The sequence below is a fragment of the Dunckerocampus dactyliophorus genome, chromosome 9, assembly GCF_027744805.1.
Source record: "Dunckerocampus dactyliophorus isolate RoL2022-P2 chromosome 9, RoL_Ddac_1.1, whole genome shotgun sequence".
Classification (NCBI taxonomy): domain Eukaryota; kingdom Metazoa; phylum Chordata; class Actinopteri; order Syngnathiformes; family Syngnathidae; genus Dunckerocampus; species Dunckerocampus dactyliophorus.
Window position 1 is genome coordinate 30,744,176 of NC_072827.1, and position 14,631 is coordinate 30,758,806.

The 14,631-nt window shown below is 42.0% G+C and overlaps 3 protein-coding genes across 5 annotated transcripts in view; 2 read left to right on the top strand and 1 right to left on the bottom strand.

Annotated features, from left to right (window-relative positions):
- The first annotated feature begins 4,122 nt into the window (after positions 1 to 4,122).
- Positions 4,123 to 9,079, top strand: lamp1b (lysosomal associated membrane protein 1b). 2 transcript variants are annotated; one of them, XM_054786808.1, is made up of 6 exons: positions 4,123 to 4,492; positions 6,048 to 6,208; positions 6,281 to 6,409; positions 6,513 to 6,579; positions 7,168 to 7,335; positions 7,395 to 9,079. In XM_054786808.1, exons 1-6 carry the CDS (start codon positions 4,444 to 4,446, stop codon positions 7,532 to 7,534), a joined length of 714 nt encoding a protein of 237 aa, XP_054642783.1. In that variant the 5' UTR covers positions 4,123 to 4,443; the 3' UTR covers positions 7,535 to 9,079. The 2 variants fall into 2 exon arrangements, with proteins under 2 accessions (XP_054642783.1, XP_054642784.1); XM_054786809.1 differs by lacking the exon at positions 4,123 to 4,492 and adding an exon at positions 4,911 to 5,101.
- A 1,026-nt stretch (positions 9,080 to 10,105) lies between these two features.
- On the bottom strand, positions 10,106 to 14,615 carry LOC129187526 (growth hormone-regulated TBC protein 1-A-like). The gene is made up of 7 exons (XM_054786957.1): positions 14,443 to 14,615; positions 13,422 to 13,580; positions 13,229 to 13,353; positions 12,395 to 12,491; positions 10,517 to 10,689; positions 10,279 to 10,464; positions 10,106 to 10,207 (listed from the first exon to the last, which is right to left on the bottom strand). Exons 1-7 carry the CDS (start codon positions 14,609 to 14,611, stop codon positions 10,106 to 10,108), a joined length of 1,011 nt encoding a protein of 336 aa, XP_054642932.1. The 5' UTR covers positions 14,612 to 14,615.
- The window catches only part of LOC129187461 (transcription factor Dp-1-like), a 29,224-nt gene continuing 28,363 nt past the window's right edge, over positions 13,771 to 14,631 (top strand). Inside the window, exons 1-2 of one of the 2 annotated variants that reach the window (XM_054786802.1) lie at positions 13,771 to 13,790; positions 14,480 to 14,575. The gene's annotated coding sequence lies outside the window, so the exon portion shown is untranslated. Of the gene's footprint in view, positions 13,791 to 14,479; positions 14,582 to 14,631 lie in introns of those variants that run through there. The other variant, XM_054786803.1, reaches the window with a different exon arrangement.

Here is a 14,631-nt window from a genome sequence, read left to right on the forward strand (position 1 = left end):
ATGTCATTTTCTGTCAGGCATTCATTCCCACTGTCATGATCTTGTTATGGCAAAGGCTAAAAAGCTTTCTCTCTTTGAACGCGGTGGGGATTGTTGAGCTGCATAAGCAAGGCCACTCCCAGCGCGCCATTGCTGCTGAGGTTGGACGCACTAAGACGGTCATTTGAAACTTCTTCAAACATCCTGAGGGTTATGGAAGAAAAAAGTCAAGTGGTAGACCCCAAAAAATGTTGCCGACCCTCAGCCGGAGGATGCAATTGGCTGTCCGTCAAGTTACGGGATGATCCTCGGCCCAAATGAAGGTTGTTACTGGTGCAGAGTGCAGTCCTATAACCATCAGATGGCATGTGCCAGAGAAGGGTTTTAAGAAGAAAAAATGTCTTCAGAGGCCTCGTGTCCTTCAACGCCACACAAGAGCACCAAACATGGGACATTGAAAGGTGGAAGAAAGTTTTATTCTCTGAAAATGCAACCTTGATGGTCCTGATGGCTTCCAACTTCACTGGCATGACAAGGAGATCCCAGATTCAGATGATGCTGATCAATGAAGCTGAGTCATCAGCAGACAAACACAATTCTTACGTCCTCGATGTGAAGCGTTTGTGCACGTTCTGGACATTTGTGTCGACTGGATCACACCAGCGTGTGACTTGCTGGTCGACTTCCCTTTAGACAACGCCGTGTGAAATGTTCAGCAACCTCTGACCTTTAATTAGTCCAAAGCATGAGGCTGGTCACTAGAAGACCTAACAGACTTTGGAGCAATCAAAAAATGCGTGGGCCACTTTGATATTTTCCATTTTGTGACACTTTATGGTACGGTTTATTTGTTTCATGAAGGAACATCACGTGGTTCTGTTTGCACAAGCCAACATGTCCAAAAGGAAGTAGGAAGAAGCAAGAACTGATTTAATCCAACCTTTTATCTACACCGCATTGCTGATCATCCATTCACACCATCTTTTCCATGTTAACACTCACATTTTGACATTTAAATTCTATTTACTTCTTATGTAAAGTGAGGAAAGGAAGGTGATGCGACCAAAAGCAGGCACTTAAAAAAGGCCTGTGCAGTGTTAAGGAAAAGGAAGAAATCAAAATGTTTAAAATGAGACTAAAAATAAACACTTAATAAGTTATACAAGAGATTAAAGCAGTTAGTGGGTATGCTCCACAGGTAGGATGTCAGCTGGAGGAGAAGGAGAAATTCTGGTTGGACTTGGATGAAGTGATGCAGAGCATACCTAGCAGAGAGAGATTTGTCATTGGTGCAGACTTCAATGGACGTGTTGGTGCAGGAAACAGAGGTGATGAGAAGGCCATGGGCAGGTTTGGTATCCAGGAGAGGAATGCAGAAGGACAGATGGTGGTTGACTTTGCAAAAAGAATGGGAATGGCTATAGTGAATACTTTCTTCCAGAAGAGGCAGGAACATAGGGTGACCTATAAGAGTGGAGGTAGGAGCACACAGGTAGACTACATCTTGTGTAGACGCTGTCATCTGAAGGAGATCAGTGACTGTAAAGTAGTGGTAGGCCATAGTGCAGACAAACAGCATAGGATGGTGGTGTGGAGGATGACTCTGGTGGGGAGGAAGATGAAGAGGACAAAGACAGAGCAGAGGACAAAATGGCGGAAGCTGAAAAAGGAAGAGTGTTGCATGACTTTTAGGAAGGAGTTAAGACAGGCTGAGTGGTCAGGAGGTGCTTCCAGATGACTGGACAACTACAGCTAATGTGATCAGGGAGACAGGCAGGAGAGTACTTGGTGTGGCATCTGGAAGGAAAGTAGACAAGGAGACTTGGTGGTGGAATGAGGAGGTACAGGAGTGTATACAGAGAAAGAGGTTAGCTAAGAAGAAGTGGGACACTGAGAGGACTGAGGAGAGTAGACAGGAGTACAGGGAGATGCAGCGTAAGGTGAAAGTAGAGGTAGCAAAGGCCAAACAAGGCACTTATGATGACTTGTATGCTAGGTTGGATAGTAAGGAGGGAGAGACTGATCTATACAGGTTGGCAAGACAGAGAGACAGAGATGGGAAGGACGTGCAGCAGGTGAGGGTGATTAAGGACAGGGATGGAAGTCTATTGACAAGTGCCAGTAGTGTGATGGAAGATGGAAAGAATACTTTGAAGAGTTGATGAACGTGGAAAATGAGAGAGAACAAAGACTAGAAGAGGTGACTTTTGTGGACCAGGAAGTAGCAAAGATTAGTCAGGATGAAGTGAGGAGGGCATTGAAGAGGATGAAGAGTGGAAAGGCCGTCGGTCCTGATGATATGCCTGTAGAGGTTTGGAAGTGTCTAGGAGAGGTGGCAGTAGAGTTTCTGACTGGGTTGTTCAACAGGATCTTAGATCATGAAAAGATGGCTGAGGAATGGAGGAGAAGTGTGCTGGTGCCCATTTTGAAGAACAAGGGAGATGTGCAGAGCTGTGGCAACTACAGAGGAATAAAGCTGATGAACCATACAATGAAGTTATGGGAAAGAGTAGTTGAAGCTAGACTAAGGACACAAGTGAGCATTTGTGAGCAGAAGTATGGTTTCATGCCAAAAAAGAGTACTACAGACGCAGTATTTGCTTTGAGGATGTTGATAGAGAAGTACAGAGAAGGCCAGACGGAGCTGCATTGTGTTTTTGTAGATGTGGAGAAAGCTTATGACAGGGTGCCCAGAGAGGAACTGTGCTATTGTATGAGGAAGTCTGGAGTGGCAGAGAAGTCTGTTAGAGCGGTACAGGACATGTATGAGGACTGGAAGACAGTGGTGAGGTGTGCTGTAGGTGTGACAGAGGAGTTCAAGGTGGAGGTGGGACTGCATCAGGGATCAGCTCTGAGCCCCTTCTTGTTCGCTATGGTGATGGACAGACTGACAGACGAGGTTAGACAGGAATCTCCATGGACTATGATGTTTGCAGATGACATTGTGATCTGCAGTGAGAGCAGGGAACAGGTGTGGAGGAGAAGCTAGAGAGGTGGAGGTTTGCCCTGGAAAGGAGAGGAATGAAGGTTAGCGCAGTAAGACAGAGTACATGTGTGTGAATGAGAGGGACCCAAGTGGAAGAGTGAGCTTACAGGGAGAAGAGATCAAGAAGGTGGAGGATTTTAGGTACTTAGGGTCAACAGTCCAGAGCGATGGAGAGTGTGGAAAAGAGGTGAAGAAGCGTGTACAGGCAGGATGGTATGGGTGGAGAAAAGTGTCAGGTGTGATGTGTGATAGAAGAGTTTCAGCTAGAATGAAAGGAAAGGAAACTGTGGTGGTGTTTGGTCTAAAGACAGTGTCCATGAGGAAAAGACAGGAGACAGAGCTGGAGGTAGCAGAGATGAAGATGCTGAGGTTCTCTCTGGGAGTGACCAGGAAGGATAGGATCAGGAATGAGTACATCAGAGGGACAGCACATGTTAGAGGTTTTGGAGATAAAGTCAGAGAGGCCAGACTGAGATGGTTTGGACATGTCCAGAGGAGAGATAGGGAATATATAGGTAGAAGGATGCTGAGTTTGGAACTGCCGGGCAGGAGGCCTAGAGGAAGACCAAAGAGGAGGTTTATGGATGTAGTGAAAGAGGACATGAAGGTAGTTGGTGTGAGAGAAGAGGATGCAGAAGACAGGGTTAGATGGAGGCAATTGATTCGCTGTGGCGACCCCTGAAGGGAAAAGCCGAAAGGAAAAGAAGAAGAAGAAGACAAGAGATTAAAGCACGAGTGTCCAAACTTTTTCCACCAAGTGCCACTGTGATGTTTTGTAATATGCTTAGAAGAAAAAATATCCTTCATCTCAGCTTTGTGATGTAAGTGAAAAGAACTTTAGTCTTTGTCTTTGTTTTGCATTTTCCAAATATTTCCATTTTATTCTGGTAATTTTTCTTTTTGTATTCATGACTTTATTGTCATAATATTTTGACTTTATTTCCGTAATATTATGACTTGTTTCCCAACCTCCATCCATCCATCATTTCAAAGACAATTGCTCACAAAGAGGGGGCTCAATGTGCGTCAACGTTTTAAAAAGAGATTATTGCGTATGTTGTTAGATGAATGCCCAGTATAAACGCGTGATGGCGTCGTAACCGCCTCCTATGAATACTCTTGCTAGCGACGAAGACTTTATTTAACGCGAGACTCCCTCGTCACGTGACATTGTGGGCGTTTCTGAAACCCGCGTTCCATAATGTCCGTAAACGCGACGAAACAAGTTCTTTAGGATAGCAAACGTCACAGCCAACATACACTGTTGACGACGTAACAGCCTTTATTTCGATTTTGTTGTCACAAAGAACAACACTATCGCCCTTGTGTCAGCACAGAGATTTACATCGCTGCTCCTGGCTGCTCTTGTTTTGTTGGTCAAGCTAGCCTCAAGCGAGCTCCCGAGCGGACTCGGTTCGTTGTTGTTGGTGGTTTTTTTGCTGTTTGTTGGGATTCGCCTACAATCCCCTGGGAGAAACATGACTCACATCGGCAATGCCCTGACATTCACCCTACCTCTTATCTTAGGTATGTATTGTTGATTTGATGTCACGCCAACAACGACGCCACGCGACGTAAAGGCCACAGATGTACCGCACATTAACAAGTTATATATATATATTTCCTGGCATTTTCATAGCCTTTTCTACAGTCTATACGTGTTTCTATTTTTCTTTATATTAGCTTACTTGAAGTGAGATTGTTCCTATTTCCACTGTACTAAATTGCCAAAACTTTGTATACACGTGACATGAGCATACTTGCATTTACATTATTAAGATTCAAGTTTGTATAGTAATTAAGTGGTTCCCAACCAGGGGTACGTGGGAACATTGCATTTCAAAGATATAGTCTGTCATTTCCTATTAAGCCAAGCAATAACGTGGAACGTGCGCGCTACAACTAGTTTCCCCAGGGAGACAATAACCTGTGGCACAGCTGCGCTAAAATCATAACAGTTGCGTTACATTCTACTTTTGGAGAGTTAACCAACACATATGGATGAGGCTCTGGGGACGGTTGAGAAACACTGCAGTAACTGACCGCCTTTAGACATTGAATGGAATGACCTGAGGCGTCACAAACAAAGTAGAGACTATGGGCCTCGTGCAGGAATGACGCGCAACCCACTCGATAGTAGGTCAAGATACGTTAGCTGTCTGAGCTTTTGTGTTAAATGTGACAAAGCAAATTAGTGTAATATCTAATATTACACCCCCTTATTTTTACAGATCCTTTTTGGTGAGACAGTTTGTAACATGTATAGAATAGTACATTTACAATTTGCATTTCTTAATGCCTTGTATTTGTATTTTTGAGTTCATTTAGCTCATTTTATGCTTAAATTGCTTAACTTAGGCCTAAAAATAAAACTTCTGATTAAATATGCATTTTTGTTTACTAATAGACCGTATTCAACCATGAAACAACTTGATGTGGGTCTAGACTACAAGGAAATGAAGACACAAAACACAAAGCCTTGATGCAGCTGGAAGTTAATAACATCACAGTAACATTGATTATGCCAAATTAAACACTATTTAACACATTTAATGTATTGCTCAATCTGAGATTCATTGAAGCTTTCACTCCAGTATTTCCTGACTTCATTTTTAAAATATCAAAATTGTGTAAATTGAACAAATTTAATATAACTTCAAAGGAGCGAGTCATTTTGTTACAATGTAATAAAAATTTAATTTAAATAAAATACTGTATATAAATATAAATAAAACATGGCTGCATACACTTAATCCCAAAATTATTCAAAATGTGTGTTATAGAATTTTGATGATCTTTTAGCAGGAACTAACAAAAGTGGGTTTAGATGAGTTTACTTAACACACATCAAGATGTAAAAACAGAATATTTACAAAATCTAACGCAACGTTGTCATTTTCAACCAATCAACAAATAAAAATTGGCTTTTAACTTAAAATTAGGCCAGAGTATGAATGTTTGGCCTCAACTAAAGGTAATACTGCTTTCTCGCAAAAGTAGCTTCCTAAAACATGATGGAATATGAATTTGCCGCACTATAAATGAATGACTGGCCTGTTTACATATTGTGTGTGTGAACCAGCTGTAGCCCTGCACCAAATCTTGGCCGGTTGTCCTCACAAGAACCCCGGGAAGCCGGTGATGGGCCGCTACCAAGTGAACGACACAAGGGGCTGTGCGTGCTTGCTGGCCAATATGGGTCTCCAGCTCAACATCAGCTTCAGCTCAGCCTCCTTGAACAAGGTTCATATTGCTAAACGCTGTTTGTCTGAATGCGTGTACGTAAAATACTAAACCATGCATCTGTCGGTGCAGACGGTGCAGGATGTCGTCAACCTTGATCCCAACGTCACAATGAGTTCTGGGTCATGTGGTGCAGACAACGCCATCTTGCGGCTGTCGGCGAATGACAATAAAACCAATCTGACCTTTACGTTCACTGTGGTAAGTTTATTGGGGGGTGGGGGAGTTGGTTCTCCAGGTTTTTTTTTTCCGAAATTGCCGCTAGATGGCAACATAGTAAACTTCTGGACCTTCCCTCCTCCAGAACACCACGTCCAATAAATACCACGTGAGTGAAATTTCCCTCTCTGCAGCCTGGCCGGACATGAAAGGTAAATCTTTTTTAGGTACACCATCACAATTTAGTATTTAGTACATAATTTAGCAGTATTAATGACAGGTGCTTCTTTTAATGAATATAATCCATAAATAAGCATTTTTGATTAACCCAATCCACTAAAAATTCTATACTGACAAGATGCTTTTAATGAGTTGGACAACTTGGAAACAGCTCCCAGTGCACTACTTCAAGCTACCACAATAATAAACATCGTTAAATGAATCTCTACTCGCGTTTTTGTACAGACATCAAATTGTCCCTTTTCCACTGTACAGTACCCACTCGGCTCACCACGGTTCTACTTGTCTTTGATGTATTTGCAGTGGCAAACTCAGGCGTTACAAAATGTGGAGCACCCGGCAACATTGGTCTTTACTCATTGGCTGCATCATTGTAACTTTTAGCAACCAGAAGTGAGAAAAATCAACTGTTTTGGAACAGATTAGTGCGGCGCCACTCTAAACCTCCCACCTATAAGCTGTTTCCAATTAACGCCCCGTCTTCGTGGTTTAGCTAAACAAACGACCCACCTGTGACATTTATGGTAGCTGTTTTCCACATACTTTCCTGTGTATGGCAGAACCCTTCTCAGCCCATAATGCCACTCTGAACCACCTTTGTGGCACTGTGGGCTACTCCTATATGTGCCGCAAGGAGCAAACTCTCAGCGTGGTTCCAGAGTTGGCCATCAACACCTTCGAGGTGCAGGTGCAGCCCTTCAACCTCACCCAGGACCAGTTTGCCACAGGTAAGCAAAAATCTGTTTTGTGTCACTCGGGTCCATTTTTCTGAGTCTGTCTTGCACAGCCGAGGAATGCCAGCTGGATAAAGACGACATGTTGATCGCCATCGTGGTCGGAGCGGCCCTGGCCGGTCTGGTGGTCATCGTGCTGGTGGCCTACCTCATTGGCCGCAGGAAGAGCCACAGCGGCTATCAGACCATCTGACGTAGCATCCCCTCACATGCCCCTCCCCTCTTCCTTTTCCATTGATAACTTAATACCAGCCTTACCACTCCTGTCTGTACGCCTCCCTCCCGTTTCCATCCCTAAAAATGATCTGAGGGTAGATGATTTTTCTTCATAACAAAAATGGATGAAGCGCTCATTGCAGTGCAAAAGGCGAACTCTTGACTGCATTTGTGATATTTATGACATGAAAAGGGAATTGTGGGATTTAGTTTTACTGGTTTTTAAGGGAAAAAACTGGTGTTCACTGCAGTCAAGACTCATTTAGTTAAGCAGATTTGCAAGCGTTTTTTGTTTTGCACATTTTTTGTCAGGTGTTGGTAATAAATCTCAGGAAGTCCGGTGGGAATGTTACATGCGACGCAAACATTGCACTTGGGGGAGATGATTTTAGGGGATGTTGAGGGGGTTAGTCATAGTAACGAAAACACCGCCACAATTCACTACGGGTTCCAATACAGGGCCTATCTAGCCAACACACTATGCAGGTTATACTCTGCTGGTTCTGATTAAACGCCACATAAAGCGGCACCAACTCACTGCTCCGGTTCCATGACGATAAAGCAGATGACGCCAGTGAGATGCCGGTTCCGATAGAGCGGCACCACAACGCTGGTCCTGCTGAAGCGCCATTGCCACCACGTGCTACTGTTCTGATAAAACGCACCACCTTACTCGCCATTTGTCGGTAAATTGCCACAGCTAGCTACGTCGGTTTCCGAGACAACGTCACAACTCTGTACAGCAGTGCCGCAAGTGAAAGCATCCGAAAATGTCATTTTGCTTGTAATCAACTACAGATTACAATTATGATAGCGTTAGCTTGGTTTATCACATACTGTGATGATTTTTCTTGTTACACACCGCTTACAAAAAACACGCTCCCGAGAAGTGGCCAAGGTCAGTTTTTTGTGCCTTTTCTTGCCTGCTGCAACAGGAACAACATGATATAAAGGTACTCGCTTGATGCATTTATGGAACATGTTCTTTGTGTCTGGCATTGCTTCTTGGACGGAGGCGTGTGTATTACACATGTATTGTGACATGTGATGGGAGAAAGTGCAGATACAGTCGTTCCTCGCCATTGCAAATCGCTCCCTCATTTGCTGTTTAAAAAAAAGTCATGTAGTATTGTGGTCACTAGGCGTCAGTAAGGTTACATTGATAAGACATTAACGCTGCATCAACCATGGCATGTCTGACATAGTGAAAAAATTCTCCCATATGGAAGTGGTTTGTCCTTCGTGAATGTTTGAAATCTTTGTTTAAATAGGAGGCTAGCTAGTTAGTTCGGTAGCATGCTGTGCTTAAAGCGGCAGCCATTTTGTGTCCCGTGTGTAAATGTGACCAGGTGTAATTTAATGTCTGCGGGGCTAATAATGGTAACGTATTTAGAAAGAAATTGGTCACGAGGTCCGACTATTTGTCTAAATGTTGGTTTGGTCACTTATTTGTGTGCTTTTAGTGGATTTTGGATTTGTTCTGAGATGTTTTCTAAATGATCAATAAAAAGTTTTGAAAGTTGCCCTTTTTATTTTATTGTAATGAATTAGATTTTATATCGTGCTTTTCAAGGCACCGTCACACGTAGACACAGCTAGACGGTGGCTGACAATCAGGGCATTCTCCCACACAAGTGTGGGCAGCACTGCAGGTGTAGCCGAGTGAAATCTTTGATTTAAAATACTGTGCTTTTTGTTGTGAACATTCTCAAAACCTGCATTTATGTTTTGATGGAACTTATTTTTGTTGCGGTTGCTGTTGCAAGGGGGACCTTTTATAGCGACGCACACAGGGAGAAACGCGTGTTTGCTGCCATAACGTGGACGTTTGAGCAGCTGGTAAGACGTGTCTAGGCTGTCTGCTCCTGTGTGTAACAAAATGCTTAAAAATCGTTCTTTTCAATTGAATGTGTAAATATAAGCATTTGCTAAATCGCTGTGGAGTTGTTTTGGTGACTTTTAGTTGGGAAAAAGACGTCTAATATTCCACTTAAGTCTGACGAAAATTCCCCTTTTTATGTGACTTGCTGCAGAAGTCAGGGAATGCTGATGTGTGTACCCGCTAATATTGTGCCCTCCTTGCCATTGTTCCACAGGTATGTTAATTGCCAAATGTTTCTATGTTTAATATGCACTTGGAGGGATTGCACCATTCACTGTTAAGAGAAAATACACTTTGTTGTGCACTTTATAAAACTTAGAAATACATTGTCTATCGGGGATAGAACGCCCGATGAAGCCTTTATTTTTTTAAATGTTTTATTTTTGTTATTGAAATGTCACTTTAAGAAAAATGGATCCTTAAATGTGAAGTTTTATTATGTTGTACAAACCAAAGATAACGTGGACGTTTGAGCAGCTGAAGTCAGGGAATGCTGCTGTGTGTGCCCGCTAATATTGTGCCCTCCTTGCCATTGTTCCACAGAAAATAAATGTACAGATCCTGACTTGGTACAGGCAAATAATGGGTGGTGTGTCTTTAGGCTATAAATGCCAAGCATAGAGACCATGCAGATACGGTAGTAATGGGAAGCGATTACCTAGCAAATTACGCAAGACGTCTTGATTTGTCCTGTATCCCATCGCGACATTTGCCCCTCAGGTTATCAATCGTTGCCATGGGCAGACTACCTGGTTCTGCAAAGATTTTCTGCAAAAACAAAGGAAAGGACATGTGGTTGCTGCTTAACGCTTCATCCTGTGTTGGAACAATGAAGGTACCTGCATAAAAGTGTGGCAGTCCAGCGTGAAAACTCCACAGGTGATCCGTTTGAAGCACTGGCACACATCCTGCAAAGAGCGAGCTCGCAGGATTTCCGGCTGGTTGTGTCTGATAAGAGTCAGTGCCACCCGGAAAATCACTTTGGAGCCTTCATAGAAGAGACAGTCCCAAATCCGCAGGACGGTCTGAAAGAAGACGCATGAGCTACCTCAAAGCCAATGGAATCTTTAGCCTCACCTCAATGGGGAGAACGTCGACATAAAGACAGATGAACCAGCGTGACGCCACCACACTCCATATGCCGGGATACTGGGCCATGAGCTGGGCCACTGCTGGAGCTTTGGCCTTTACCAGTTCCCCAAGAACCTCCTGATCCGTCCTCAGGCCCAGCATGGCCGGACTGTAGTAGTCTGCCATGACACGACATGTTTGTAAATTCTGGTAAATGTTCCATTTCCATACGAACGAAAGGTCAGAGGATAGCTGGGGCACTTGGGCGCAACGAACAACGTCAGCAACGTGTGCTGATTTGACAGCATGATTATTCCACAGGTGTGCATTACAATAATTCACAATGCCAAGTATAGAGAACATACAAACTCTTTATTTTTAAAATCACAGATATTAAAATTTGCAGATTTAGTATTTTTTCAAACCGCTAGAATCATGTATAAAGTTAAAACTCGTTACCCAAAAACCTAAAAGTATTTCTCTATCAGAGAGGAGAAATATGATCTTAGAGGAAAATGAAACCTAAAACATTTATATGCGAGAACAACGCTGAAAACCCACAGCATTTCCGTGTGTGGAATTAAATTATGGAACGGATTGAGTAAAGAACTAAAACAATGTACAGAGATGAGCAAATTCAAAAAACAATACAAGCAGTTGATGTTTGCTAAATACAAGGCAGAAGAGTCCTGATTGTTCTGTCAGGTTTGTTATTTATTTTTTTTGTTTATAAAAAAACTTTGTTCTTTATTTATTTAGTATTGTTATTATTATTATTAATATATATATATATATATATATATATATATATATAATTTTTTTTTTGGGGGGGGGGCTGTCTTACCGTTATCTATTATGTATTATCCTGACTATCACAGAAAACATGACATGGAATGCAGGAAGTGAACAACATGTACTGTACAAGATGTAGATTTGGATGGGGGGTAGGATTAAATAAGCTTTGCTTCTTCCTACTCCTTTTGGACATGTGGAACTGTGAAAAAATGATTCATGAGATGTATTCCATTGTAACCTTCATGTTCAAATAAACTAAACCAAACCAAACCAAACCAATAAAAGACTACTCCAAAATGGGCAGTTTAACTGTATGGGGTTGACCACCAAATACCGTGTATGCCAATCTAGAGCATCCCAAACATGCTCAGTGGGTGACATGTTGGGCGCGTGTGCTGGTCATGCAAGAACTGGGATGTTTTTTCAGCTTCCAGGAATTCTTGCAACATCCTTGCAACATGGGGCCGTGCATTACCATGCTGCAACAATCGGTGATGCTGGTGGATGAATGGCACACCTGTGGCCCTAAGGATCTTGTCACGGTCTCTCTAGGTGCACCTATAGTCCCTGGCCAGAGGACAAGTCACCCCTTCAGCTTGTTTGGGATGCTCGATGTTTGGGTATTTGAGGCAAATGGCGGTCACACCAGGTGACTGGTTTTCAGACACCCTGAAAAAAATGAACCGTAGCTACATGAATGAACAAGGTGCCCACGACCCCCACAGTTAATCAAGACCCCGGTGGTTATTTGCTTTTGGTGTCCACGTGCCTCATAGATGGCAACTACATGCGAGTCATCGATTCATTGAATAGAGGTGTCAATTGCAGCATTCATGATAATTGACCAAGTTTTTTAATGTTTCCTCTTGTCAATCATGTATTTTAGTCATATATTTAGTCAGATGTCCATCCCTTGATATGTTTCAAGTGGTGTGCCACAAGGCTCTCATCTAGGCCCACTTATTGTCCTATATTGAGGTGCATTTTGCTCAGTTTTGGTTCACTTTTTTTTTTTTTTACATTAAAATGTGTTTGTGACAACCCATAGTTGTATTAAATAGTTTTATCTGTGCTACACTAAAGGTCTACCTGGTAGTATTCTTCCCAGCAATGAATCCATGAGCCAGAAAGCTTTTTCTTCGTCTTTGGTGATTATGATGATGTAGCCTGCAATAAAGTTCATACCCTGGAGGAAAAAACGGGAGACGAGTGATGAAGTGACGCATTACGATGTGTAAAGAACACATCTCCAGCTTTGTGGTTGTTTTGCTGTTAAGTGTCATTTAAGTCAGAGGTGTCAAAAGTGCGGCCCGGGGGCCTTCTGTGGCCCGTGACTGTTGTTATATTTGCCCTCGGCACATTTTAAAAATTAAGAAAAATATACAATAGCAAAAATGGAAAGAGGAGCAATTACAAGAAAAAAACCTTGTAATTTAATCATTTTTTAAACAACTTTATTTGCAAAAAAGTTTACATTTTTGCAAATAAAGTTGTTTTAAAAAACATTTTTTCCAATCAGAATCTTGATTTTCAAGTATAACGTTAATATAAAAAAAACTTTAAAAAAATGTTTTGAGGAAACAAAACAAAGAATAAAGTTACAATTTTTGGAACATTTGGTTGTGAAAACGTTATAAGAAAATTATGAACCGAAAGCTGATATATTTGTAAAATAAAAATAAAAAATAACAGCAGCAATGGAAAAACAAGCAAAGGTAGAATGTAGAGAGAAAAAGGTCATAGTAAAAATGCACCTGGTTACCTGTAACACGAACCTGATATGCAGGTTGTTAGCATATCCTCAAGTACTTGTATGCTAAGGCACTTGCTTGGTAAAATGAGTTTGCGTACATTTTGGAGGCTCCGCTGTGCTAAATTGCACATGTTAAGGCAAAAACAGATGCTGTTAGTTGGGGTCTTTACCTGACAATAACCCACATCCTTATTATGGTGTCCATATGCCAGCAGCACATTATACAGCGCCCTCTGCAGGCCCGACTCTGCTTGACTTTGGAAGAAGACATTGTCAGGAAAGGTCCTGTGGATGTCTTGGAAGAAAAGAATCATTTTCGATCATGTCACGCAAAACAGACTGGGTGGAAGGTGGTGCTTTCACCTAAGTGGATGGTCTCCTTCAGCCTGGCGTCGTGCTGCATGTCCAGAAGAGAGCGGTAGTAGCCAGGCTTGCTCTCCAGTCGCTCCTGGGCGCCACTGGTTGACATCCACACTTTGGCACGGAGCTCGTTGGGCACGCCTTTACGCACAAACCTTTTCACTAAAAATAAAGACCAAAATGACCATTTTAACAAGGGGTGGTACACAGTTCGGTACTGATTATTGTCGTTATATTTCTTCAACATTTTTCCTTTAAATCTTGATGGTCAGTTGCCCTTATTTTGAAAAAAAAAGGATTTTATTTGGTCGCTTCTTTTCTTATGACGCATCATTTCCTGTTTGGTGCACGCGCGGTTTTTCAGGAAGGGAGGTAAGACAGACAGTGTTACCTATTCTTTTGTGTTTTTTGTGGAAATGTCTAAAAAAAAAATAGGGTAGATCGTGGTATGAATATAATTTTATATGCGCTATATTCTTCTCTTTAGCAAGGAGGGAGGGTTTGTGATTGTGTGCACTAAATGAAACAGCACTTTTGCTAACTTGCTATGCTAGCTACTTAAGGCAACACGGTAAGAGGAGGGTCTCTGTCCGCCATTTTTATTTTATTTTATTCCATATTTACGCTCCCCATTTCTTTTTTGTGCTTGGAAAGTATACAGTATATATTGTTTTCATGTTTTGAGGTTACTTGTTTGTTTAATTACCGAATACAATTTCAGAATTGTTTTTTCAACAATATTTTAGCTAAATTATCTGGCTCCCACTGCGTGAGCATTATTTCAAATACATACTATTGATATCACGATGTTTCGTTGATAATTATTATGTATCGTGATATAATATGTTGTAATGCATATTCTGTATTGTGATATGAAAACCCCGTAGAAGTTACTCTGCGATTCGGCATTGTGCGTTTTAGCTCAGTTACACAGACAGCATGAGGTGTCGCAGATGTTTTGACGAGTAAGCACTGTATCATGATATCATCAGCACATCATATCGCAAGCTACCCTGTTCAGTACCTGTCAAATCCTTCTTGACATGTGGCTTCTGTTGAAGGAGCTTGGACCACCTCATGGACCGTCTGTTCAGGACACATTCATACTTGTCCATCACTTTGCTGTAGGAGTCCCAATCGTGACATCTCTCGAAGCCGTAAGGGTCCGTCCTGCTGAGGCCAAATCCATTCATTATTACACATTTTAAAGAAA